Source organism: Heterocephalus glaber, unplaced genomic scaffold (genome assembly GCF_053883595.1).
Source record: "Heterocephalus glaber isolate CG9 unplaced genomic scaffold, H.glaber_assembly_v1.0 deba00001447, whole genome shotgun sequence".
NCBI lineage: Eukaryota > Metazoa > Chordata > Mammalia > Rodentia > Bathyergidae > Heterocephalus > Heterocephalus glaber.
Genome location: NW_028258299.1, coordinates 1,238,432 through 1,262,302, shown reverse-complemented (window position 1 = coordinate 1,262,302; position 23,871 = coordinate 1,238,432). Strand labels below are relative to the sequence as shown.

General features: G+C 55.8%; 1 protein-coding gene across 1 annotated transcript; it reads left to right on the top strand.

Annotated features, from left to right (window-relative positions):
• Nucleotides 1–1,436: 1,436 nt before the first annotated feature.
• Ttc34 (tetratricopeptide repeat domain 34) lies at nucleotides 1,437–22,458 on the top strand. Its single transcript, XM_004863782.4, has 9 exons — nucleotides 1,437–1,575; nucleotides 2,276–3,102; nucleotides 9,333–10,149; nucleotides 11,399–11,624; nucleotides 12,757–12,961; nucleotides 13,200–13,366; nucleotides 18,433–18,703; nucleotides 19,347–19,561; nucleotides 21,328–22,458. The coding sequence occupies exons 2-9, from the start codon at nucleotides 2,319–2,321 to the stop codon at nucleotides 21,853–21,855; spliced, it is 3,213 nt and encodes a 1,070-aa protein (XP_004863839.2). The 5' UTR covers nucleotides 1,437–1,575; nucleotides 2,276–2,318; the 3' UTR covers nucleotides 21,856–22,458.
• The last annotated feature ends 1,413 nt before the right edge of the window (nucleotides 22,459–23,871 follow it).

Below are 23,871 nucleotides of genomic sequence, written 5' to 3'. Positions count from 1 at the left end.
GAACGGGCCTCCTCAGGCATCCCCATGGGGCTCCAGCAGCCAGCAGGGCCCCGGGGCCCCGCTGCTGTCCCAGGCCTGTGGTGACAAGTGTCGGCGGCGGCCGATTCCCACTGAGACTCCCCAGTTCTAATGCAGTGGGGTGTTCAGGGCAGCAGAAGTGAAGTCCTCCCCCTTAAGGCTCTGGGTGGCCGCGGACTCCCCACTGCATCCGGCCTGGTCACAGCTCTGACAGGCACAGCGGTGCCGGGTGCCAGTCTCGCTCACGGGCAGTGCAGACCCTGTGAAGGACTGAGGTAACAGAAATCTGCCGGCCTGGGTCTGGCTCCCTGAGGCCATGGGCCTTGGCCCTTGCCCGGCCCCGGCAGCAGCACTGGTGGCACCTCAGACCACCTGCATGGGTGTGCTGCCCTCAGATGGGGCTGTGATCAGAGTCCTGGGGCTCAGTGCACCCGGGCACTTGCAGGGATGGATCAGGGCCAATGTGGTTGCAGTGCTCACACAGATCTGCCACCTCTGTGCCCCAGGCCCTTCCCGACCCCTGCTCCACCACGGTGCCTCATTAGAGTACTTGAAGGGAAAGTAACCAAAGCACAGTAATAGGCACTCTTAATAGACTGTGGTCCAGCCATTGTGCACATCCAGGAGCTAAAGAGCAGCGGGCGGGCAGACAGGAAGGCCAATCTGCCCTGCACTCCCCCCGGCGGCCTCTGCCTCCACAGCTCCAGGCCACAGTGTCCTCCCCCGTGGGCCTGCGGCCGAGACCTCAGGGGCAGATGCGCTCCCAGCCCACCACTCCCTGAGCCCCACAGCCCCTGGCACCTCTGCACCCTGCGCGGGGAGGGGCCGGCCAGAAGTGGGCCCTCTCTTCAGGGACACGACACTGGTCCCCCCCGAGGGCCCCAGGACAGCTGCCTGTGCCCAGCTGGGATTCTCACAACCAGCCCCCCACCCTCCCTGCTGCAGGGGTGGGAGGGGATCCCTAAAATAGCCCCCACCTCAACCACAGTCCAAACGTCTGGGGCCCCCCTAGGAGTCAGTGGTGGGCTACAAGGGTGCAGTCCCACCTGCCCAGGGAGGAGAACATCTTCCAGGACAGGGATTCAGGGCCAGGTGGGGGTGCATAGGATCCCAGGGGTGCAGGGTAGTGAGGGGACCTCCAAAGCAGCCAAGGTAGAGTTCTAGGGTACAAATCCAGAGCCCTGGAGCTGGCAGCTCTACCCCGGCGCCCACAGGCACCACACCCCTGTGCCCCCAAACTCAGCTTCTCTGTCCTGGCCTACCCAGCCCGCCCCTGTGGGAGGCCACCCTCCCCCTCCCCCACTCCTGGCTTCTGGAGAAACTGGGGGGGTTGGGGGCTCAGCCTGGGCCTCCTGCCACAGGGGGCACTGTGGAGCAGCCAGGCTGAAAGGGTGTTGACGCTCTCCCAGGAAACAGGATCTGCCACCCCGGCCAGTGCTGCCCAGGCCAGGCATCTACAGGAGCCCACTGCAGCCCAGGCTGGCCAAGAAGGACTGGGGACCCAGGGCCCTTCCCTTCCCCAGGGCACATCGGGCTGGGCTGAAGCCACCGGCAAGGGTGAGTGTCCTGAAGAGAGGGTGTGTGCACTGGGTGTCTGCCCTGCCGGGGAGGGTCAGGGCTCCTTCGAGCCAGCACAGAGACGAGGGAGGGGTCCTGAGAAGTTGGGCCCCAGGTCAGGAGGGGGGCAGGGCTGGTCCCCAGGACCCCACTCCAGAACAGAGCCTAGTGGTGCTGGGCAGAATCACCCCGCCCCACCAGGGCCAGGCAGGTGCCCCAAGCGCCCCAGCCTGGTCCGTATCCCCCAGTGTGAGCAGGAGGCAGAGACGGCCCTGGTGGGGCCTGGAAAGCTGCTGGTGTCGCCCTGCTGGGGAGCCCTGTGCTGCTGGGAGGGCGGGGAGAGCCAGGTGCCCTGGCCAGGGCCACCTGGGCCAGGGGTCAACCCTCAGGTTGCCCTGGCTGGAGTCCCTGACCCCCCAGCCCACTCATCTCCTCCAGCCCCTGGCCTCAGAGAGCGACCCACCGGGAGCCTTGTGTCCCAGTCTGCCCAGGCGGAAGCAGAGGCGGGAGGTGCCAGGGTGGGGAACGTGGTCTAGAGGCCCTGGCAGACACCCCGTAGTGAAGACAGGCAGCTGAGGGCCACCCCGATGTCTACAGGGTCCAGGTCATGGATCACTGGCAGGGTCACACTCGCCCTGCACTCCATGGGAGGAGAAGCTGCGGTCAGGGGCTGAACGCTGACCACAGCGCCCTCCTCCAGGGTGCCCGTGAGGACCAGGCATGGACCTGCAGATGCCACAGGCATGATGTCGGCCCAGGAGCTCGTGGCCTGCCTCTGCCGTGAGGGGGACCAGCGCCTGGCTCTGGGGGAGCCGCGCCTAGCCACGGCTTTCTACCTGGCCGCCTTCAGCTGCCACCCCTCCTCAGCCGTAAGGAACGTGCGGGCAGCACTGGCTGAGGCCCAGGGGGCACCCGTGGTGGCCACCCTGGAGGCCTGGTGCCGCGGGGACAGCCAGATCCCGGCTGTCCACTGGGATGGCATGGCGGTGGTCTCGCTGACAGGGGCCCTGGCCTCCGCCTTCCTGGGGGCCCTCTGCCCCGACCACCCAGCCGCGGTCCTGCACTTGCTGGCCAGCCTGCTGGCCCGCGGGCACCACAGGGAGGTGGTGCAGCGCTGCGATGCCCTGCTGGATGCCCACTCGCAGCAGGCCCTGGAGCTGCAGCTGACCCGCGCCCTGGCCCGCATCCTGTCCGGGGAGCAGGTGGGCGAGGGTGTGGCCGATTACCTCCAGGCCTTCGCCTCGAGCACCAGCCGCACAGTGGCCTTCATCCGCACCCACCAGCAGCCCTACCTCCCCACACTGCTCAGCACCCTGCGGAGCCACATCTCAGGCCATGCAGAGGCCACAGACAGCGCCAGCCGGCAGGACACTGACTGCCAGGAATTCCTGGCTGCACTGGACCCCAGGGGCCCCTGGCGCGACACCCCGTCTCCTGACAACCTGCTCCTCCTCGGCAGGTATGAGGACTGCTTGGCCATGTGCAGCCAGGCCCTGCAGTCTGACCCGACGGGCAGCGGACCCCAAGGTAGGAGAGCAAGTCACAGCCTCCCACTAGGGCCAGGGTGATGGGTGCTCCAGCCACAGTTAAGTCCTGCCGGGGTGAGGTATGCTGGTGCCAGGGACACCAGAGTGACAAGACAGTCGGCCCTGCCCTACTGAGCTTCTGGGAGGGTCGAACCCAAGCCTCACTTTGAAAATGGACTGGGAAAGGCACTGCTCCGCAGGGCATGGGGCTCTTCAGGGAGGAGCGAGCCAAGACTAGAGGCCCCAGCAGAGAAGACAGGCTGCCAAGGTCCAGGGAAGACGAGGTTGGAGCATCCTTGCCACCGGATGGACGAGGGTGGCTGCTGGGAGGACAGGGTGGGGAGTGCTGCAAAGGCCAGCTGGGCTGAGTCCTGCTGGCCTCCGAGGGGCTTCGGTTTTCCCCTCAGAGCCACTGAAGGTTTGAAACAGCAGTGGGTGGGTGCTCGGAACTTGTGCTTAGCGTCTTCTAGCTGATGTGCGGAATGTACCTTCGGAACCAGAGGGAGGGCAGAACCTGTTGCGATCTGGGGCTCTGGGGGTCTGAGAGACTAGGAGACTAGGAGCTGGGAGAGCTTAAGGGTTGAGGGGCTGGGGGTCGTGGCTCAGGAGAGAGACCATGGGCTTCATATCTGGGAGAAAGTGTTGCACTGAACCAGCGGGCATGAGCGCTCCCTGTGTAGAAAGGACAAGAGCATGGACAGAGCTAAGGGTGGCAAGGTACGGATGGAGAAGGGGTTGAGAATGAAGCTAGACCTGGACTGAGGGGAGAAGCCGAAGGCAGACGGGGTGTCAGGGTTTCCAACGTCCCGTGTGTGGTCAGCTTTCTGCTTCTATAACGCAGAGCCTCAGATGGCCAGGCTGTGAGAGGAAAGGTTCATCTGGCCCCGCTCTGGAGGGCACAGCTGGAACGGTTGACCTTGAGGGCATCTGAGGGACAGAAAGAGGCAGGTTGTGCTTGGAGAGGCCGGGACGTCACCAGGGCTGGGCCCACAGCACGACATTAGTGTGACCCCACAGGGCTGTGGGAGGAGCCAGGCCAGTGGCACTGGAAAGTGAGTGGGGCAATTTGTTCCTGGGACTAAATCAGACCAGATGCCCTGAGCCCACTCCCCACAGTGTAATTACCAGAAAACGCTCAATGGAGTAACAAAGATGCCAGCACTTCTGGAGAGGAGGGCACCCAAGGACAAGTTAACATAGCCAGAACTGGGCCAGGCAGCCACAACCGGGGCAGAGGCATCTTCCTCTTGAACGATTGTGCAGGGCTGGGGCACATGCTGGGGAGCCACAGTGGAGACCCTGCAGAAGCCCAGAACCCCCAGAGCTACCGCCTGAGAAAAGGAGTGTGCAAGGAAAGACCAGCCCTGGGGAGGCTGCCAGAAGTGTGTCCGTGCCTGTGTGGCTCCCACGTGGATGGGCAGGGCCTGCCTTCACCAGGAATCACATGTCAGTGAGACCGTGCCACCACATCAGGAGGCCACCATGTCACCAATCCCCAACACAAATATGGTCATCATGGGAAGTGAAGAAGTGAATGCTCCCACAACAAGCTGGGCACACGTTGACACACACATGTGATGACAGTGTACGGGATGAACCCAACTGTAACTCACAAATCTTGGCACCCAGTAAGGAGGCATGTGGTGCTATGGCTCCTCGAGGGCTTGCCCCCTGGAGTACCATCCCTTGCTCATTTGAGGCTCTGCATAAAAACAGCAGGGCAGGTGAGAAGTGCGTCCATGGATCACAACTATTTCTGGCAAGAGCAGAAGCAGGCCTGGCTTTGTGACTTCTGGACCAGTGGGATATGGTGGAGGTGACATTGTGTGGGGCACCACTCTGGACCATTCCCAGTGCCAGGGGAGGAGGCTGTGCCCGTCAGCTTTCTGTTGCTGCAACAAAATGCCTGAAGCTCTCAACTTCGGGAGAGAGGTTTGTTTCACTTCTGTTCTGGAGATGGCAGACCATGGCTGGGAGACACGGTGGCTCTGGGGCCATGTGAGGTGGCACGCTGTGGCACGGAGGTGTGGTGGAGAAGCTGCTCCCCTCATGATGGCTGGGAAAGCGAGTGCAAGAGGAGGCCCAGGGTCCCACCCCTCCAGCCCAAACCTCAAGTGACCAGAAGTTTCCAGGAGGCCTCCATCTCCTGAAGGCTGCACACCTCCCAGGAGCACCCAGGCTGGCACTGAGCTTCAGCTCCTGAGCCTTGGGGGAAGCATCTCCAAACTACAGCAGAGGCTCTGAGGACACACTTGGAGCAAGACCTCTAGGACCCACCTGCTCTGTCCAGCCCGCAGTGAGCCCAGGCCAGACCGACGGAGGAACCACGCATATTGGCTCAGCCCAGACGGGAGAACCATGGCAATAGGAAAGGTTGTTTTAGGCTATTTTGTGGTGGCTTGTTACGCAGCAGTAGTTAACTGCTACAACTGCTAACTGGCCCAAAGCATTGGTTTCTTTCTTAAACTATCACATAGTAATTGTGTAAATTTACAGAGTAGAGTATGATTTTTTGATACATATATACATTATGTCATCAGAGTCATTAGCCTATATATCACCTCAAACATTACCGCTTATTCCTTGTGAAATGTTCAAAACCCTCTCTTCTACCTATTTTGAAATATACAGCACATCATCATTGTCTAAAACCACTCTACTTTGGAATAACACCAGAACTTATTCCTCCTGCTAATTGTAACTGCCTAATGGTATTCCAATGTGTGTATATGCCACGTTTTCTCTAGCCATTTGTCTATTGATGGACACTTTGGCTCCATATCTTGGCTAGGATGTAAGTTTCAGCCAAAACTCAGTTAAATCATGCAGGACTTAAGAGTTTTATGGTTTCATAATAATGTAACTCAACAAATTCAATAATAGAATAAAGAAAAACATATGATCATTGCAATAGATTTACAAAGTGTTTTTGTGTTTTGTTTGGTTTGGTTTGGTACCAAGGATTGAACTCAGGACCTTGCACTTGTGAGGCAGGCAGCAGAACCACTGAGCTAAATCCCCAGCCCTACAAAGTGTTTTATGATACTTATCACCCCCCAAAATTTAAGAACCCATGAGTAGAAGAAAACTTACTTAATTGAAAAAGATAACATCTATTAAAAACCCCGCCATAAATATTATACTTCATGGTGACATTTTAGAAGTCTTCCATTTAAAACCAATAATGAAGCCAGGCATGGTGGCACATTGGGAAGTTAAGGCAGGAGGATCAACTTAGAGCCTTAGCAAGACGCTGTCTCAAGGTTAAAAAGAAAAAAACTTAAAAGGGTTGAAGATGTAGCTCAGTGTGAAGGCCCTGGGTTCAGTCCCCAGTATCACCAAAAATCAACCAATCAAATCAAACCAGTAATGAGGCAGCTGGCCACTCTCCCATTTGTCATCACTATACTAGAGATCCAAGCCAAAGCACTATGATAAGAAAACAGAACACACAGGCTAGAAAGTCCAGATAATATTACTAGCTTTCTAGAAACCTCAAAGAACACAACCAAAAAGTACTAGTAAAAAACTTAGTAAAAAAATTCAATAGGATTTCCAAATTCATTTACATGTATCAACTCCAGGAACAAAAAGAAATGCTACCACTTTAAAATACATTATTTTACCATGGCAGGAGAAAATAATTGTTTGAAGTCACATGATTTTATGGAGAAAATTAACAAACTATTAAAATGGAATACCTATATAAATACAAAGATGTGCAATGTACACCATTCAGAAGGATTTGATATTATAATAAAGACCAAAAGGTCAATAATGATTAAGACATAAAAAGGGGAGGAAGAGGAAGAGAGGCAGAAAGGGAAAGGGAAGGAGACAGGAGGAGAACTTGCTCTACCAGTGAACAGAGTGACCCTAATCAGCACAGATGTTTGTCGACTTACGGGACAGATAGAAAGATCAAGAAAAGAAGTGAGTCCAGCAAGACCCACACATATCTAAAACCTCACACATGACAGAGTGGGCACTGCAAAACTCTAGGGGAAACAGAGGACCACTATTCAAGGGATCATGCTCACTTCCTGCCTCATGCTATGCAGAAAACTAAATTCCCAGTGGGTTATATGAATGCTAAATTTTAGTTCCTAAAAGAAAATACAAGGGAATATCATGATGTACAGTTGGACTTCTTAAGATACAAAAAGTGGAAACAATAAAAAAAATTTGACACATTAGATTTTATTAAAATTCTGAAGCTCTGTTTTGGCCCTAACTCTAGAAAATGAAAGGACAATCCCCAGAGAGAAAATAACTTCCAAATATATAATGAGAAAAAATTAGTATGCAGAGTAATTGAAGAGTTCCTTCATATTGATAAGAAAAATCCAATAAAAGAATTGGCAAAAACATTTCCCAAAACAGGAAACACAGATGGCTAATAAAACATGTGAAAAATACTCACCATCATGGTAATGAGACAAATGCTAATTAAAACAATGAGAAACTATTTTCTTTCTACCCACCAGATTGGGAAAAATTAATGAACCTCATGAGTAATTGGGAACATGAAAATTAAACAATGGGATAGCACTTTATGTACCCTCCCTGGGTTGTCAACACTGTTAAATTTAAAAATAGAAGATCTGGCTGCCAGTAAAGATGGAATAGCTTGACTGGATACACGTCCTGCAGGTAATGATCACACAAATGGATAAAACAGCAAAAGCAGCTACCTGAAGGCACTGGACAGTAGCCACACTCAGGCAAAACCATAAACTGAGCCTGGGAAGGTGGGGCTGTGTGAGGGGAGGTCTGCATGCTCGGAGCTTCACCCTAGGGAAGAGGAAGAAGAGAAGGAAGAGGAAGAGGAAGTAGAGGAGGAGGAAGAGGAGAAAAAGAACATAATGGAAATCCTAGAACTGAAAAGTGTAACAGCTAAAATGAACGAAATCAGCATAACGGAGAAAGAAAAATCAGCAAAAGTGAATGATCTGATACAAAAACTAAAAAAAAAAAAATCAGCCGAGCTTTGGTGACCTGTGGGACAATATCAAGGAACCTACTGTGTGTAATTAAAGTCTTAGAAAGAGAGAGACCACATTTTCATGGGAGTAACTAGCTCCCCACTGGCCCCAGGGGCTCTCCTCCTGCTGTAACTCTTTAGATTCACGAACTATTGCAAAACTCAGGGCTACAGGCATTTCTGTTTGAGTCCACAGGTGATACGGAGGGCTCAACATTCCTGGCTTTAACCACCAGGACCAGGCAGGGTGACCCTGTGATCAACCACCACAACTAGACAAGGGAACTCTGGTTGGTTGGTTGGTGGTTGACTGGTTGGTTGGTTGGTTGGTTGGTTGGCTGGCTAGCTGGTTGGTTGGTTGTTTTGATGGTTCATTGGTTGCATGATTGGTTGGTTAATTCAGTGGTTGGTTGCTTAGCTGATGGTTGGTTGGTCAGTTCAGTGGTTCATCAGTTGGTTGGTTAATGGTCAATTGGTTAGTTCGTTGGTTGGTTAAGATGATTCGTTGGTTGAATGGATGGTTCATTGGTTGGGTGGTTTGATGATTCATTGGTCTGTTGGTTGGTTGGATGGTGGGATGAATAGATGGTTCATTAGTTTGTTGGTTCACTGGTTGATTGATTCATTGGTCTGTCTCAGGGTACAACATGTTTTTTTCCCTTCCCTCTGTGACACTGTGCTTACAATTAACCCTCAGGACCCTGCAAGGTGTAGACTTACAATCCCCACCCTACTTCAGGAAAGGAAACAGACATGTTGAGGTTCAGGAAGCGCCCTGATCACCGGATCAGTGGCACGGTATGCATCATCCCCTTTCTTGGACAGGATGGGGAGATCTGTGTTTCAGAGAGGGAAACATTGAGTCCCCCTCCCAGGGACCCAGGAAGACAGGAACAAAGGTGCCCAGGAGCAATGGCCCACGCAGGTCAGTCAGGCCTTAGCTCTGACCTTGGTGGGAGGGGGGGTGTTAAATCCCTGAAGAGGAAACTCAGTCCTAAAATCCACCATGCAGTGTGAGGGGAAAGAAAGTGTACATACATTTCCATCGGGGCTGAAAGGTAATAAAACTGGGACACCCTGCGGGGGCCACTGCTGCCCATCCCTGTCGTGGGCCTGGTTCTGATCCTGTCTGGTCACCGGTGGACTTGGGGAGAGCTCCAGTCCCGGCTCCTGGGGTCCCAGGGAGACACCCCAGCGGTATTTCAGAGGGTTCACCATGCGGGATCAGCGCCTCTTTCTCTCCCCAGGTGAGCGCCGGGCCGCCCTGCTGGTCACCCGCGCAGCGGCAGCCTCGCTCGCGGGCGGCCGGGCCTCGGACGTGCTGCGGGACCTGCACGAGGCCTTCAGCGAGAGTCCGCGCACGGCGCGGCGCCAGTTCCAAGCAGTGCTGTCGGCGGATGACCAGGGGCGCTTGCGGGCCCAGGTGCAGGAGGCCGCGGACTGGGGCTTTGCCCGCTTCCAGGAGGCCGTGCGAGGCCGCCCCGAGCTCCGCGAGGACGTGGGCCGCGAGCTGCTGGCCCCGGTGACCCGCGCGCTCCGCGTGCTGCTACGCGTGGCGCCGGTCGGGGCGCGACCCGAGCTGGGCACCCGCCTGGCTGAGGGCCTCCTGCTGGCCGGGGACGTGTCGGGGTCCCGCGCGCTGTGCGAGCGCCTCCTGCGGCCGCGGCGCACCGGGGACCGAGCGCTGGACCACGCACCCCTGCTGGCGCTGCGAGGCTTCTGCGCGCTGCACGCGGGCGAGGCGGGGCGCGCGCTCGAGGACTTCCAGGAGGTGCTGGCGCGCGGGCAGCCGGGCCCTGAGGGCTGCGTGCGCGCGCTGTGCGGCCGCGGGCTCGTGCGCGTGCTGACGGGCCGCGAGTTCCTGGGCGCGCTAGACTATGTCACCGCGTGCCGCCTGCGGCCGGAGGAGGCGCTGCTGGCCGCCAAGGCCCTGGTGCCCTGGAACCAGCGGGGGCTGCTGCGGACCGTGCTGCGGGAGGAGGGGCGCAAAATGCTGCTGCTCGCGCGAGGCCTGGGCTGCCGGAGCCGGGCTGCGGACACGCACGGGCCCGGGGAGCAGGAAGGGTGAGAACAGCCTCGTGCTCGGCGGGGCAGAGGGGCGGGGGCGCGCTTCCTCCTGTCTTACAGATGGGTAAACTGAGGCACAGTGGCGGGGTTAGTCTCGGCCCCAGTCTTAGGTCTCCAGATCCTCAGCCTCAAAAGAACGTGATGCACTGGGGGTGAACACGGAAACCCAGCAGTTTAAACGGAGAGGAAAAAGTAAAACTCGGCCACCAGCCCACTGTTAACATTTCCTTCTAGCCATTTCTTTCGGTGCATATAAAAACCTAGCTCAGTGGTTCCGCCGCCTGCCTGGCAAGCGCAAGGACCAGAGTTCGATCACTGGTACCAAAAAAAAACATTTTTTTAACCCTATCTCATAGAATGGAGTTGGCCCTGTATGTCCAGTTTATATTCTGTATTTTTAACAGAACAGATCATGAAACTTTTCCTTTCTTATCAAGTCTCAGAACAGCTCGCTGTCCCATCTGGTCACCTCCCTAGTCTGCACTGCCCGGTCTAGCCTGGATCCTTCGCCATTCCTAGGGGGACTCGGTTCGGGACATCCTGTGTCCGCAATGCTTTGTGCTTAAGACTGAGGCATGGAGTTCCCGGACCTCATAGGGCCCCTGATTTCAGGCGCCGCCCACCGTGCCCCAGGTGCAGCCTCCTGGCCCTGGCTCCCCTCCCGGCCCCATCTCCAGGGTGAGTCTCCAACTGCTGGGTTCTGCGTTCCTGGGAGAGTCGGCAAGAAGGCAGCCTAACAAGGGATGGGGACCGGAGGCCTCCTGAGGCATCTTTGATGTCCACCCATTCACCCACACCCTGGCTTCCTTGACTTCCTGGGTCGCCTGGTATTGCTTTGGGGCCCCGAAGAAGAGCTTGCATTTCTGCAGTGCCTGCGGTCTGCATTTGTTCTGTATTCTGGGAACTGTCACCTTTGCTGCTTTCACAGTGGGAGCTCATTAGCTAACATTCCAAGAGCTGCCTGATTGTAAACAGCACCCCTGAGCCTGCACAGCCCAAGTGTTAATCTGTGTTTCTGCAGACAAGGAAACTGAGGCTGGGTCTGCTTAGGGGTCAGCCATCCACTGACCACTCTGCCTCAGTTCCTCCTTCTGTAAGGTGCCTGTAGGGTGGCAGAGAGACCCAAGCCAGAGGTGAGGACCAAGGGGGTGTGCTGGAAGAGGTGGCCAGAGGTTCCCATCCAGCCTCCTGAGCAGCTGGAGGGGTGGGGAAGGAGCCCGCCCACATGCAGCCCCTCTCACCACAGGGATGCCTGTGGTGTGCACCAGCTGGCCACGCTGCTGGTGGAGCTGGACCCAGAGGACGAGGCCTCTCGCCTCCTGGCGGCCGATGCCCTGTACCGCCTGGGCCGCCCGGATGATGCCCACAAGTCCCTGCTGGTGGCCCTGTCCCGGAGGCCTCAGGCAGCGGCGGTGCTGGTGCGGCTGGCCCTGCTGCAGCTGCACAGGGGCTTCTCCTATGATGCCAACCAGGTGAGAAGGCCAGGGTGACTGCAGCAGGGAGAAGGGCACGGGGCCCAGCTCTGCTGAGGACACCAGGCCTTCCAGAGCCCTGCTCTGCACGCTACAGCAAACCCTGCTCAGCCCTGGCTCTAGCACAGCCGCAGGCTCACTCCTGTGACCCTCAGCCTCCTCCTCAGTGCCCGCTCTCCCAAGTGCTCATGGGACCGAGCTGCAGCAGGTGCCCTGGGGCTCGGCTCACTTTCTGCACGCAGCGGGTACTTCCTATTCACTTTGGCTGTGTTATGAAGATAAAGGCCCAACACTGAACACAGGCTGAGCCTCTCCCAAGCCCCCACGCAAACCAGGCTTGGCCCTGATCTTGCCCTGGGTTGGGGACTGGGCAGCAGAGGGGCCCTGGGCCCTAGGCCCTCACCCTCTGCCTGTCCCCAGGGACCCCTGCTCCCAGGATGGCAGAGCCTCACAACTTCAGAGGTACAGCAGCTCTGTTTGCACGACAGTCAGCAGGTGATGCTGGGGAAGTTGAGGCTTTGGCGTCCAAGCTGAGGGACCTGCCAGCCCCCTCACCACCACCCCTGGTCTGGTCTGGGATCCGAACCCCACCCAGGGTCCTGGAAGGAAAGGGTGAGAAGGAGGCCACCCTACTCTTTCCAGGACTTGAGGCCACCCCAGAAGCCTTCCCATAGAGCCACCCAGGGGTCTCAACCACCCAGAGCACAGCCTGACCCTGCCGACCTAACCTGGGCTCCAACCCCTGAGCCTCTGTCCTTTGATGACCTGAAAGCCCCTTCCTGGTGCTTATCATTTGGTTCCCTTCCCCTTGGGGTCACCAAGGCGGGTCTTTGCTTCCTGTGACACAGGAAGTGGCCAAGGTCAGGGATAGAGGTCCTGTCTTTTCCTGCATCCTAAGCTGGGGACAGTCCCTGACCTCTGGGGCCCCCATCCCACCAGGAGACAGAGAGATGAATTACCTTCAAAGGCTCAAATGGCCATGGCTGCACTTCAGCAAGTCTTAGTGCTTAGAAGAGACAGGAGGCCCCTGGGCTCCTGGGACAGAGTGAGGGCCCAGCTGGGGCAATGCAAGCTGTGGGGACAGCAAGGGGGAAAAGGGAACAGAGGTGGCGACTCTGCTTCTGTCCCCCAGCTGGTGAAGAAGGTGGTCCAGACCGGGGACACAGCCTGCCTCCAGCCCACCCTGGACATCTTTAGCCATGAGGACCGGCAGTTGCTACAGGGCCACTGCCACTCGAGAGCCCTGAGCATCCTGCGAACACAGCCGTGTGGGGCGGACAGTGGGGCCCACACCCGGGAAGCCATTGCCTACCTCTCTCTGGCCATCTTCGCTGCAGGTAGGGCCTCCCACCTGCCCCAGCTGCATGGGAACAGGGGATTGAGGACCACAGAGTAGACAGGGTGGGGGCCACCCTCAAAGGGCACCTTGCACCCAACCTGGGGCATCAGGCACAGGGTGCTGCCTTGCACCCTCCCTGGCATGTGCCTGCCCTGTGCAGCCCTGTCCCTTGGTGGAGCGTGCAGTCCTGGTTGGGCATCAGGGGACGCTGTGCCCTAACCACTCTCTTCCTGCAGGGAGTAAAGCCAGCGAGTCCCTCCTGGTCCGAGCCCGCTGTTACGGGCTCCTGGGCCAGAAGAAGACTGCCATGTTTGACTTCAACTCCGTGCTGCGGGCCGAGCCAGGGAATGTGCTAGCCCTCTGCGGACGTGCCCTGTTGTACCTGGCCCTGGACCAGTTGCAGGTGCCGGGGTGGGGGTTGGGGGAGGGCACCATCTCCTTCTCCACCTGCAGGTGATGGCCAGGCCATCCCCAGCAGCAAGGTACCCATTGGATCCCCATGTTGTCCTCCCAACCTGCACTGCAGGTAGTGGGAGCTGCATCCCCGTACACCCACTTTCTGAGAGTCCTGCCCTTCCATGGTCCAAACCTCAGTGTGCAGGGATAGACATGCAAGCCCTCAGGGTGACTATGGGGCCAGAAGGCCTGAAGTGTCACTTTGGCTACATTGGTGGGGGATACACGGACTCCTGTGTTGAAAAGGGATTATAGGACAGGTACAGAGGAATGAGTGCTGGCATAGATTAGTCATGTCTGCCACGGGCATAGCAATGGAGTCCATGGAACTCAGATTTAAAGTGAGATATCCCACATTTAAGACATTCTATAGAAACTGCAGCAATTAAAAATAAAATGTTGAGGACCAGGCTGGTGGGAAGAGAGATCCCATTCACATGGGTGGGACTCTCTTTGTGGGACGTTCCTTGTTTGCAGCTACCCTGTATGCTGCCTGCTCTGGCCTTGGGGCACCCATGTAGGGGCTGTGTCTTCCCCCTGGGCTTCTCCCAAGCACAGACATGGGCCCAGGCCCTGGGAGGGAACCCCAGACAAACTGCTTCTCTTCATGCCTCAGTCTCCTCTTCTATAGAAGGAGGGGGTGTGAAGCCATTGATCAAAGAAGAAATCACAAGGGAAACCAGAGAATATGGGGAGATGAATAAAAACAGTTCACCCGCACTCATGAGACACCACCATGCGTGCAAAGGGAGAATCTTAGGGCTACAAATGCTTAGATTAAAACCCAAGAGGGCCAGGGATTTAGCTCAGTGGTTTTGCTGCCTGCTGTGCAAGCACAAGGACCCGAGTTCGATCCCTGGTACCAAAAAAAAAAAAATACCCAAGACAGACCTCAATTTACCAACCTAAATTTACAACTTAAGGAACTAGAAGATGAGCAAACTAAACTCAAAGCTAACAAAAAAATAATAAAGATTCAAGCACAGGTGAACAAAATTGATAATAGAAAAACAGTGGAGAAAATCAATGAAACCTAAAGCTGATTCCTTGAAAAAAAAATCAAAATTGACAAACCTTCAGCTAGATGGATGAGAGAGAGAGAGAGAACTCAAATTACAAGAATCAGAAATGAAAATGGAGACATGACTACCAAAGTGACGACAGAAATGAAAGGGCTTATAAAGGACCATTGTGAATGACTGGATAACCCAGATGAAATGAGCAAACTTGAACAAAGAATCAAAACCTGCCAAGACTAAGTCATGAAGAAATAGAATCTGAGTAGACCCATGACTAGTAGAAAACTGAATCAGAGATCAGAAATCTCCCAAAGAAAACACGCTCTGTCTTGTTGATTATGCTAATTCACAGGCAACTGAGGTTCTGTTCCTAAAATCTTTTCCCACACCAATGTCTTCAAGAGTTCTACCTAACCTCTGTTCCAGCCAGTTCAGCAATTCTGTTGTAATATTTAGATCTTTAATCCATTTCGATTTTAGTTTCATGCATGGTGAGAGATATAGATCTAGTTTTAATCTTTGGCAAGTTGAAACCCAATTTCTCCAGCACCATTTATTAAAGAGGCTCTCTTTCCTCCAGTGAGGATGTTTGGCTCCTTTGTCGAAGGTGAGGTGGCTGAGTGTGTCTGGAGTTGTTTCTGTGTCTTCTAATCTGTTCCACTGGTCCTCGGGTCTGTTTCTTTGCCAGTAGTACCATGCTGTTTTTATCACAGTAGCTTTGTAGTATAGTTTCAAGTTGGGGGTTGTAATACCCCCTGCCATGTCTCTATTACCTAGAATTGCTTTTGCTATTCTGGGTCTCTTGTTCCAAATGAATTTTTGGATTGTTTTCTCAAGGTCCGTGAAGTATGCTGCTGGGATTTCAATTGGGATTGCATTGAATCTATATAGCAGTTTTGGAAGTATGGCCATTTTCACTATGTTGATTCTTCCTGCCCAGGAGCAGGGGATGTCTTTCCATTTTCTGATATCATCTTCAATCTCTCTTTTCAGATTGCTATAGTTTTCAGAGAAGAGGTCTTTGATTTTTTTTTTTTTTTTAGTTAGGTTGATTTCTAGGTATTTCAGTTTCTTGGATGCTATTATGAAAAACTTGGAAGCAGCTCAATTGCCCATCAACTGGAGACTGGATAAAGAAAATGTGGTTTTTTTATAAAATGGAGTACTACTCAGCCATAAAAAATGAGAAATTAGAGACATTTATAGCTAAATGGATGCACATTGAGGCAGTACTCTTCAGTGAAATAAATAGGACATGTGTATAAATACCGAATAGTTTCTCTGGTGTGAGAAACTAAAAGTGTAAATAAGGACTAAAAGGCATAATAGATAATGTGAAATAGGAGGAAAAGGGGCAAAGGGGAAGTGGGAGGGGGAGAGGAAAGGAAAGAAGGAAATGGAATTAATATCAGAAAAGGAAAAAATGGAAACAAAGTCTTTGTAAATAGGGAGGGATGGAGGGGGTAAAGGGAGGGCCGGGAAATGGGGAAAAAATAAGAGCCAAGAGAGATTATGTAAAGGTGTAAATTCCCAATGATGAATGTCATATTCTATACCTAAAATGTACCAATAAAATTAATTTTTAAAGAAGAAAAGAAAAATAATAATCTGATTGAAGGCAAAAAAAAAAAAGGACAAGCTCTGGACCCAAGGGCTCCACTGGTGAATTCCCCAGACATTCAAAGAATTAACACCAATCTTTCTCAAACTTTTCTTTAAAACTGGAAGAGAAGAGAACACTTCCCGAGTCTTTCTGACCCCAACAATACCCTACTCCAAAACCAGATGGGTGGTACAAGAAAAGAAAAGTATAGACAAATAGCAGTTACAGACACTGGTGCTGAAACCCTCAGTGAAACCCTAGCAGAGCAGCCTCAGAAGCACAGTGAGAGGCTTACACACCACGGCCAAGTGGGACTTGGCTGTGGGACTCAGGATGGCACAGCACGTAAAAGCTGACCAGGGTAGTGCAGGAAGTTAACAGGATGAAGGGGACACACTGGCCACTCCTACTAAACACAGGACAGGACGTCCCAGCCAGAGCATGTAGGCAAGGAAAAGTAATACAAGACATGCAACTGGAGGGGAAGAAGTAAAAGTATCCATGTTCCAGATGATCAGATTTCATACATAGAAGACCCTGAAGTCTATGAAAAACTGTCGGAACCAATAAGTGAGTTCAGCCAAGTAGCAGGACACGGAGCCAACACATGAAAAACAGTTGTATTCTACACAGTAACAATGAACAATCTGAAAAAAAATTCCATTTACAATAGTTCAAAAATAACAAGATATTTCAAAATTAACTGAGGAGGAGAAAGATTTGTGATTAAAACTACAAAACATTGCTACAAGAAATTAAAGACAATTAAATGGAAATATATTCCACATTCATGGCTTAGAAGACCTAATACTGTTGTTGGTATTACCCTGTTATCTACACATTCAGTGTATTGCTTACAAAATCCCAATGATGTTTTTCACAGCAATAAAAAAAAAAAAAAACTTCCTAGGGCCGGGGATTTAGCTCAGTGGTTCCGGCGCCTGCCTCACAAGCCCAAGGTCCCTTGTTCGATCCCCAGTACCAAAAAAAAAAAAAAAACTTCCTAAAATTCGCATGGAGTCTAAAGGGATCCCAAAGAACCAAAACCATCTTGAACAAAGTTGAAGGACTCAGTCTTCCTGAATTCTAAACTTACTATGAAGCTGCCATTATCAGAAGAGCGTGACATTGGCATAAGACAGACATATGGACCAAAAGAATGGAGAGCCCAGAACTAAACCCTCACATATAGAACCACTAAGTTTTTTGGTTTTTGTTTTTTGCGGGTTTTTTGGTACCAGGGATCAAACTTAGGACCTTGCACTTTTGAGGCAGGTGTGGTGCCACTGAGCTGAATCCCCGGCCCCTAGAGGATTTTTAATAAGCATGCCAAGACCATTTGTGGAGAAAGAAAGATGCTTTCAATAGATGGCACTGGGAAAACCGCAAGCAAAGGAATGAATTTGGATCCTTACCTCACACCATTTTGAAAAATGAACTCAAAGTGGATCAAAGATCTCAATGGAAAATCAAAGCTATAGAAATCTTAGAAGTCACAGGGGAAACCTTCAGGACATTGGATTTGGTAATGATTTCTTGGGTATGACACCAAAGGCACAGGTAGCAACAACAAAATAGACAAATTGGACTTCTGAAAAATTTTAAAACCTTGCACATCCAAGAACACTATGAATAAAGTAAAAAGACAACAGGAGAAAATATTCACAAATCTTGTATCTGATAAATGATTAATATTCAGAATACATAAAGAACTAAAATTCCACAGTAACAACAAAAACTCTTCAAAGATGGGCAAAGCCCAATAGAGGAATAAAACTAAATCACTAAAAATTAACCCCAAAAAGGTAGGAAGGGAAGACAGAGGCACACGCAGATGGGACATTCACACCAGCAGAGGAGGAAGAGGGCCACAGTGGCCCCTTGCTGGCCAAATGACTTACCCCGATCAGTTGATTGACTGAGTGCTCACCAAGGTCCTGTGTGCTTCCAGGGCCTGGTCAGGGCACCAGCTGAGGGCACTGAGTCCCAGGCAGGCTTTCCCTCTGCCCTGCACACCTCTCACACGCTTTCATGCTACACTGGGCCTTCTCCTCTGCCCCGGTGCCCAGGCACTGGGAGGGGCTCCTGACCTACACACTGGGTGGACAGGCCACCCGCAGACGGCAGCTGCCTGGGGAGGCTGAAACCAGGGGATGATGGCTGGATTCGGGGTCTGGCCTCCCAGAGGGGTAGAGACCAGTAAAGGACCTCAGGGGTCTCCAAATGCTTGACCAGGAGGGAGTGGCAGGACTGCAGCCACAGGGAGCAGATAGGGGCAGGAACCAGCTTCCGGGGTCCCTGTAGGACCCCAAGATGAGACCCAGACAGCTGGCTGCCCCCTCTGCCCTCTGCCTGCTGTCCCTGCACCCACCCTGCCCTCTCCCCTTGCAGGAAGCTGTAGACGATGTTGCCTCTGCCCTGAGGCTCGACCCGGGGACCGTGGTCCCTGAGCTCCACTCTCTGAAGCCGGAAGCCCAGTTGCTGCTCACTCAGGGCCTCCATGCCCACTGCCGGGCCCTCCTGAGCCAGCTGCTGAACAGCAGGCCACCCCTCATGGACGAGGCTGCCCATGGCCTCCTTGCCATGGGGGAGGCGCTGATTAGAGTCAATGCTTCACAGCCAGGCTGGCACATCCTCCTCGTGGACATCCTCACAGCACTGGGTATGGGTCACCCAGGAGCAGGGACACAGTGTCTGCCCCCCACCCCTGACCCTCCGTATTCCTTTCTGCAAACCGAGACAGAGAGTCCTGCACTGCAGCTCCTGGGGCCCCTTTCACCCCAGTCCCATGGCTGCAGATCCCCATGAGCCCTGCTGTGGAGCTGCTGTTCCTCTCCTCTGGCGTGAAACTAGAAGAGCAGGGGCTTTATCAAAGGGCTCCCACTCAGCCCTCACTCTCATGCCAGTCTGCAGCAGTGGTTCAGGGGCCAGGCCTGTCCTGGGCACAGGTGGGCCAGGTGTGGTCTTCCCTGCCAGCCCACATCAGCTGCAGCTGGGCAATTGCTGCACCACTCACACCACCCCTGCCACTCTGTTCAGGCAGGCTGGCTCTCGTTCTCAGGCTCAGGCAGGAAGCAGGGGCAGCGGTGACCTCTTGGAAGATCAGAACCTGCTGGCCCTTCCCAGGCTCCTGGAGTTGGGGGGTGTTCTGCAGGAAGTCCACACAGCCACCATGGACTCCCAGTGTGCAGCCAGCCCTGTCCTGGGGCTAAGTGCCCATCAGCCGGGTCTCTGGCCAGCACGTTCCACCTCTTGTGTGTCCTCTGCCTCAGCTTCACACTGACGGTCCTTCCTGGATCCTACAGGCAGGTATGAGGAGGCTCGTGCCCACCTGCAACCAGCCCTACAGTCCTCCTCACCACCAGCAGCAGCCCGGGCCCGGAGGGGCCTGCTCCAGCTCAAGAAAGGAAACGTGGCCACTGCTGCCCAGGACCTGCAGTGCCTGGCGGAGACAGATGCCCAGGACCTCAGCTTCCTGTTGCGCCTCCTACAGCCCTCGGAGCAGCAGAGCCTCACCCAGGTGTGCACGATGCCCACAGAGCCCCATTTCGGCCCCTCCCTAATACCACGGGCTCCAGACCCCCAGGCCCAGGACCCAGGTAGCTCTTCCCACCCCACTGGTGGGTTGGTGCACTGGGCCTGGGTGGGTGTGAGGGGTCCCAGTCCAGCTGAGAACACGGGCTCTGGCCACTGTGGCCCGGATAGCCCCACTGACCTCCCAGCTTCTGTGCAAGGGGAGTGTAAGCCACAGGTGACCTGGGCGGGGGTCCCTCTCCCCAGAGGGAGGCTGAGGGAGCCTGGGGCACCTGGCCTGGCAGGAAGCCCATCCCACCACCACCTCAGGCCAGGAGCAGACTTTGACACCAGAGGGATTCAGGGTCACACTAGTGATCACACACACACACACACACACACACACACACACACACACACACACACACACACACGCTGCTCCTGGGTTCTAGCAATTAACCAGCAGGAAACAAACTACACTAGGCGTTTCGGCAAACCACACGAGGGCATGCTAGGCATTTTAGCAAATCACGCTGCGTGTTTCAGTTGAAAGCCGCTGCCCACGGGGTGTTGGGTACTTCCTCCTGCAGGAAAGCACTGTGGCCCCGGCAGAGGCACCCAGAGGCTGCGATGGTGTGGGCAGGACCTAGAACTCAGAGGAGGGGCCAGGATGGGGTCTCAGAGCTCTAAGGAGGGACCCGAAGCCTCTGAGCCTGAAGGGGGCGGGGCACAGAGGCCTCGGACCCAAGAGTAGAGGCCTGGGCTGGGGTCTCGACGATTGAGCTCTGAGCTGGAAGGAGGGCCGCCTGGGGCTGGGGTCTGGGAGCTTGGAGAGGAAGCCTGGCTGGGGAGCAGGTTTCTGAGCGAAGGGACTGGAGGGGTTGCTCTGAGAACCTGGCAGCCAGGCAGGGGCGGGGGGTGACTGGGCGGGGGTCTCAGAGCACTGCGGGTCGTAGATCGGGCGGGGGCTGCTGGCTGGGCCAGGATTCAGAGCTAGGGGTACGGGCTAGGCCAGGATGTCCTGGCTGGACGAGGTCTCGGGGCTCTGGGAGCCTCGAGCTGCGGTCTCGAAATTATAGCGCGTGCTGGTGGGGTGTCGGAGCTGGTGGGTTCGCTGTTGGGCTGGGAGGGTACCCCGGGGAGGTGGCTGAGCAGAGGTCCCCGAGCCCCACGGGGGCTTGGCTACGGGGAAAGCTACGTTGCCAACCTACTTGGGCCAACCCGGAAGCGGAGCGGAAATGCTCCCTTCCCGCTTCCAGCGTGGCGCCTGCCCCGCCCACGGGCGGCCTCTCTGCCACTCTGCGCCTGCGCCGCAGAGCCCCTCCGCGGCAGCCTGGGAGGGTCGGGCTTCCGCGCCCTCGTTTATTTACCCCCCATGGCCCTCGCAGGGCCCTGATACCTCTAACACCTTCTTCCCTCGGCTCCGACTCCGCGCAGCCTAGAGGGCGGAGTCCGGAAAGCCCGGCATCGGGATGGGGCTAGGGGTGCTGGAGGAGCCCCAGTGAGAGCCAAGGAGAGACCGTCGCTGTCCCGACTGTTTCCGGCATGGGTTGGCAATGGAGAGAACCCCTTAGTGCAGCGAGGCACCCCACGCCCAACTTGGGGCAGCGAGTGGCACCCAGGACCATGCCGGGCAGAGGCAAGCTTGGTGCCGTCCTAGGGCCCGGGAGCCTTGGAGGGTGGCAGCAGAGACCAGCTGTGCAGAGGGGCTCCGTGGCTGAGGGGCCGCGGCCTGGGCTGACGCTGGCCCCTCCCTCCATGTCCTCTGTGCAGGCTGCGGCCCAGGAAGCCAGCACCCTCCTAGGCGCAGGGCAGCCCGGGCAGGCGTTGGGCTACTGCTCTCTGGCTGTCCTGGCTGGGGGCAGCCTTACCTGTCACCTGCGTCTGCGGGCCATCTGCTTGGGCGAGCTGCAGCAGTTTGGCCGGGCCCTCGGAGACCTGGACCACGTGCTGCAGGAGGGTGCCGGGGACAGTGACCTGCAGGTGCGGACAGAGGACTTCTGTTCCAGGGGCCGCCTGCTGCTGGGCCTGAGGGACAAGGAGGGGGCCGCGGGGGCCTTCACCCGGGCCCTCGAGCTATCACCTGCTCTGGCCCAGCGCAGCCTGTGGGAGCGGCCAGGCCAGGCCCCTGTTGCCCATGTGTTCCTGCATTTTGGGCAGCGCTGCCTGGAGGAACAGCGCTACGAAGAGGCCTGGACAGCGGCCCAGAGCGGCCTCCTGGTGGACCCCAACCATGGTGGCCTGAAGAAACTGAAGGCAAGAACCCGAAAAGAGGCATCCTCTGGCTGCCGGCTGCACTGACAAGGCCAGGCCTGACCACAGGGCCTCTGTCTTCCTCACGCTGGGGTGCGCTGGCTCCCAGATCACTGAGGTCCCCTCTCCGCCTGCCCCCTCCATTCCTAACACGAGGTGGCTTTGGACAGCCCGCTTCCGCCCCTGTTCCTTGGGAACTTCGGGGAGGAGGGAGAGCTTCCTGGTGGTGAGGGCCCTGCCCCCCGGCACTCAGCTCCCACCACGGGGCAGCCTCGCCCCCACAGCTGGGTCCTCTTGGCCCAGGCCTGGGAGGTGACTCGGGTCTGGACCCAGCCTGGGGGTCCTGCAGGTTGGGTGACATCAAGGGCAGTCCCTTGTGCCCCTGGGGAAGATGTGCCAGCCCGATTGGGCCCTCTGGGCACAAAGCTGCCTTTGACTCTGCCTTGACCTGAGGCCTCGTGGGGCCCTCACGGTGGCCTCCCCATGCATGCTGCCCATCCTGGAGCTGACCCTGACCCTGAGGAGCTCGTTCACAGGGAATCCATCCCCAGCCACCCTTCCTCCCTCATAGGCCCCAGGTTCTGCTTGCCCTGTGTTCTGCCCTCCAGGCCACAGTGTGTTCTCCCCATGGATTAAATGTCCCTGGCTGTCGTGCTTCCTGCTAGTGTGTTCAGAAATCCTGGCCATCCTTCCTGTCAGTAGCATGAATCGAGGCCCTAGCCGGAGGATTTTCACTGTCTCTGCACCAGGGAACACTGGGCAAACCAGCTGGGCTTGGAGACCCCTCTCCGAGTGCAGCCCACGGCTCCCCGTCCTGGGCGCTTGTCGGCCTCTGCCTGGCCACACTCCCTCCCATGCCGTCATCGAAGCCCTGCCTCCTGGGCTCCCCAGGCCACGTAGCCCCAACCCTGCTCGTCCCTGGGCAGCAGCAGGAGGGCCCTTCTGGGGTTGGCAGCGCCTCCCTCGCCAGGCTGCACAGCTCCCGTCGTCCACCTTGCAGGGTGTCCTCAGCCCCCAATGTCACCACACCAGTGCCACTCGACACCTGCCAGGCTTCACCACAGGGGCTGGACGAGGGCTCAGTGTCTTCCACCTTGAGGACAGAGTGGACAGGAGCCCAGAGGGAGGAGGCTCCAGTCGGTGCCCAGCCCAGTGTCCCCACTCAGCACCTCCAGGCAAGCCCTGCTTTCCGGGGTCTCCCAGCATAACTCCTCGCCTCTTCGCTCCGTCCATCCGTCCCTCTCCGCCCTCTGTCTCCACCTGCACTCGGTGGGTCCTCAGACATTTGCCAGCAGCCCCAGGGGCCGGGGGCATGCCAGGGTGGGGGACACAGGGTCCCAAGCTCAGGTGGGCCTGGGCTGGAGGGGCTGAGGATGAGGCAAGGCCCCGAGCTGCAGGAGTGGCAGAGACAGCACCGGCCTCCCAGGGGCACTGTCCCTTCCTGTGTCTTTGCTCCCTGTCCTCCCACCTGGGGTGTCCTGCCCTGTTGGTCCTTGCAAGGAGATTGGGGAGCTGGCCATGCCAAGTGTCCAGGTGCCCACCCAGCAGAGCCACCTTCAGGACCTCCCGGCCCTCCGGGCCCACTGGCGTTTTCTGTCCCCTAAGGACAGCAGTGCTGTCCAGATTATCTTGCAGGGGCCCCGGTCAGCCTTGCCCACCTGGCACCTTCCTGTGGCCCCCATAATTCGTATTGGGATTCTCACCCTCACCAGGATGGTATTAGGACATGGGGCTTTGGGGAGGTGATTGAGGCCTAAGGAATGGGGTTCGTGCCTTTATGAGACCCCAGAGAAATGAGACATGGTGCTGCAACCTGTAATCCCAGCTGCTCAGGAGGCTGAGGCAAGATTTCAAGTTCAAAGTCAGCCTGGGAAGCTCTACCTCAAAATAAAAAGGCCTCAGGGTATAGCTCTGGGAGAAGAGCATTTGACGAGCGTGTGTGAGGTCCTGGCTTTGATCCCCAGGATTGCAAGCAAAAACCCAGAGAGACCTCTGCCCGCTTCACAATACAGGAACACAGAAGGCCCTGTCTGTGACCCAGGCTGCACCTCCTGCCGAACCAGC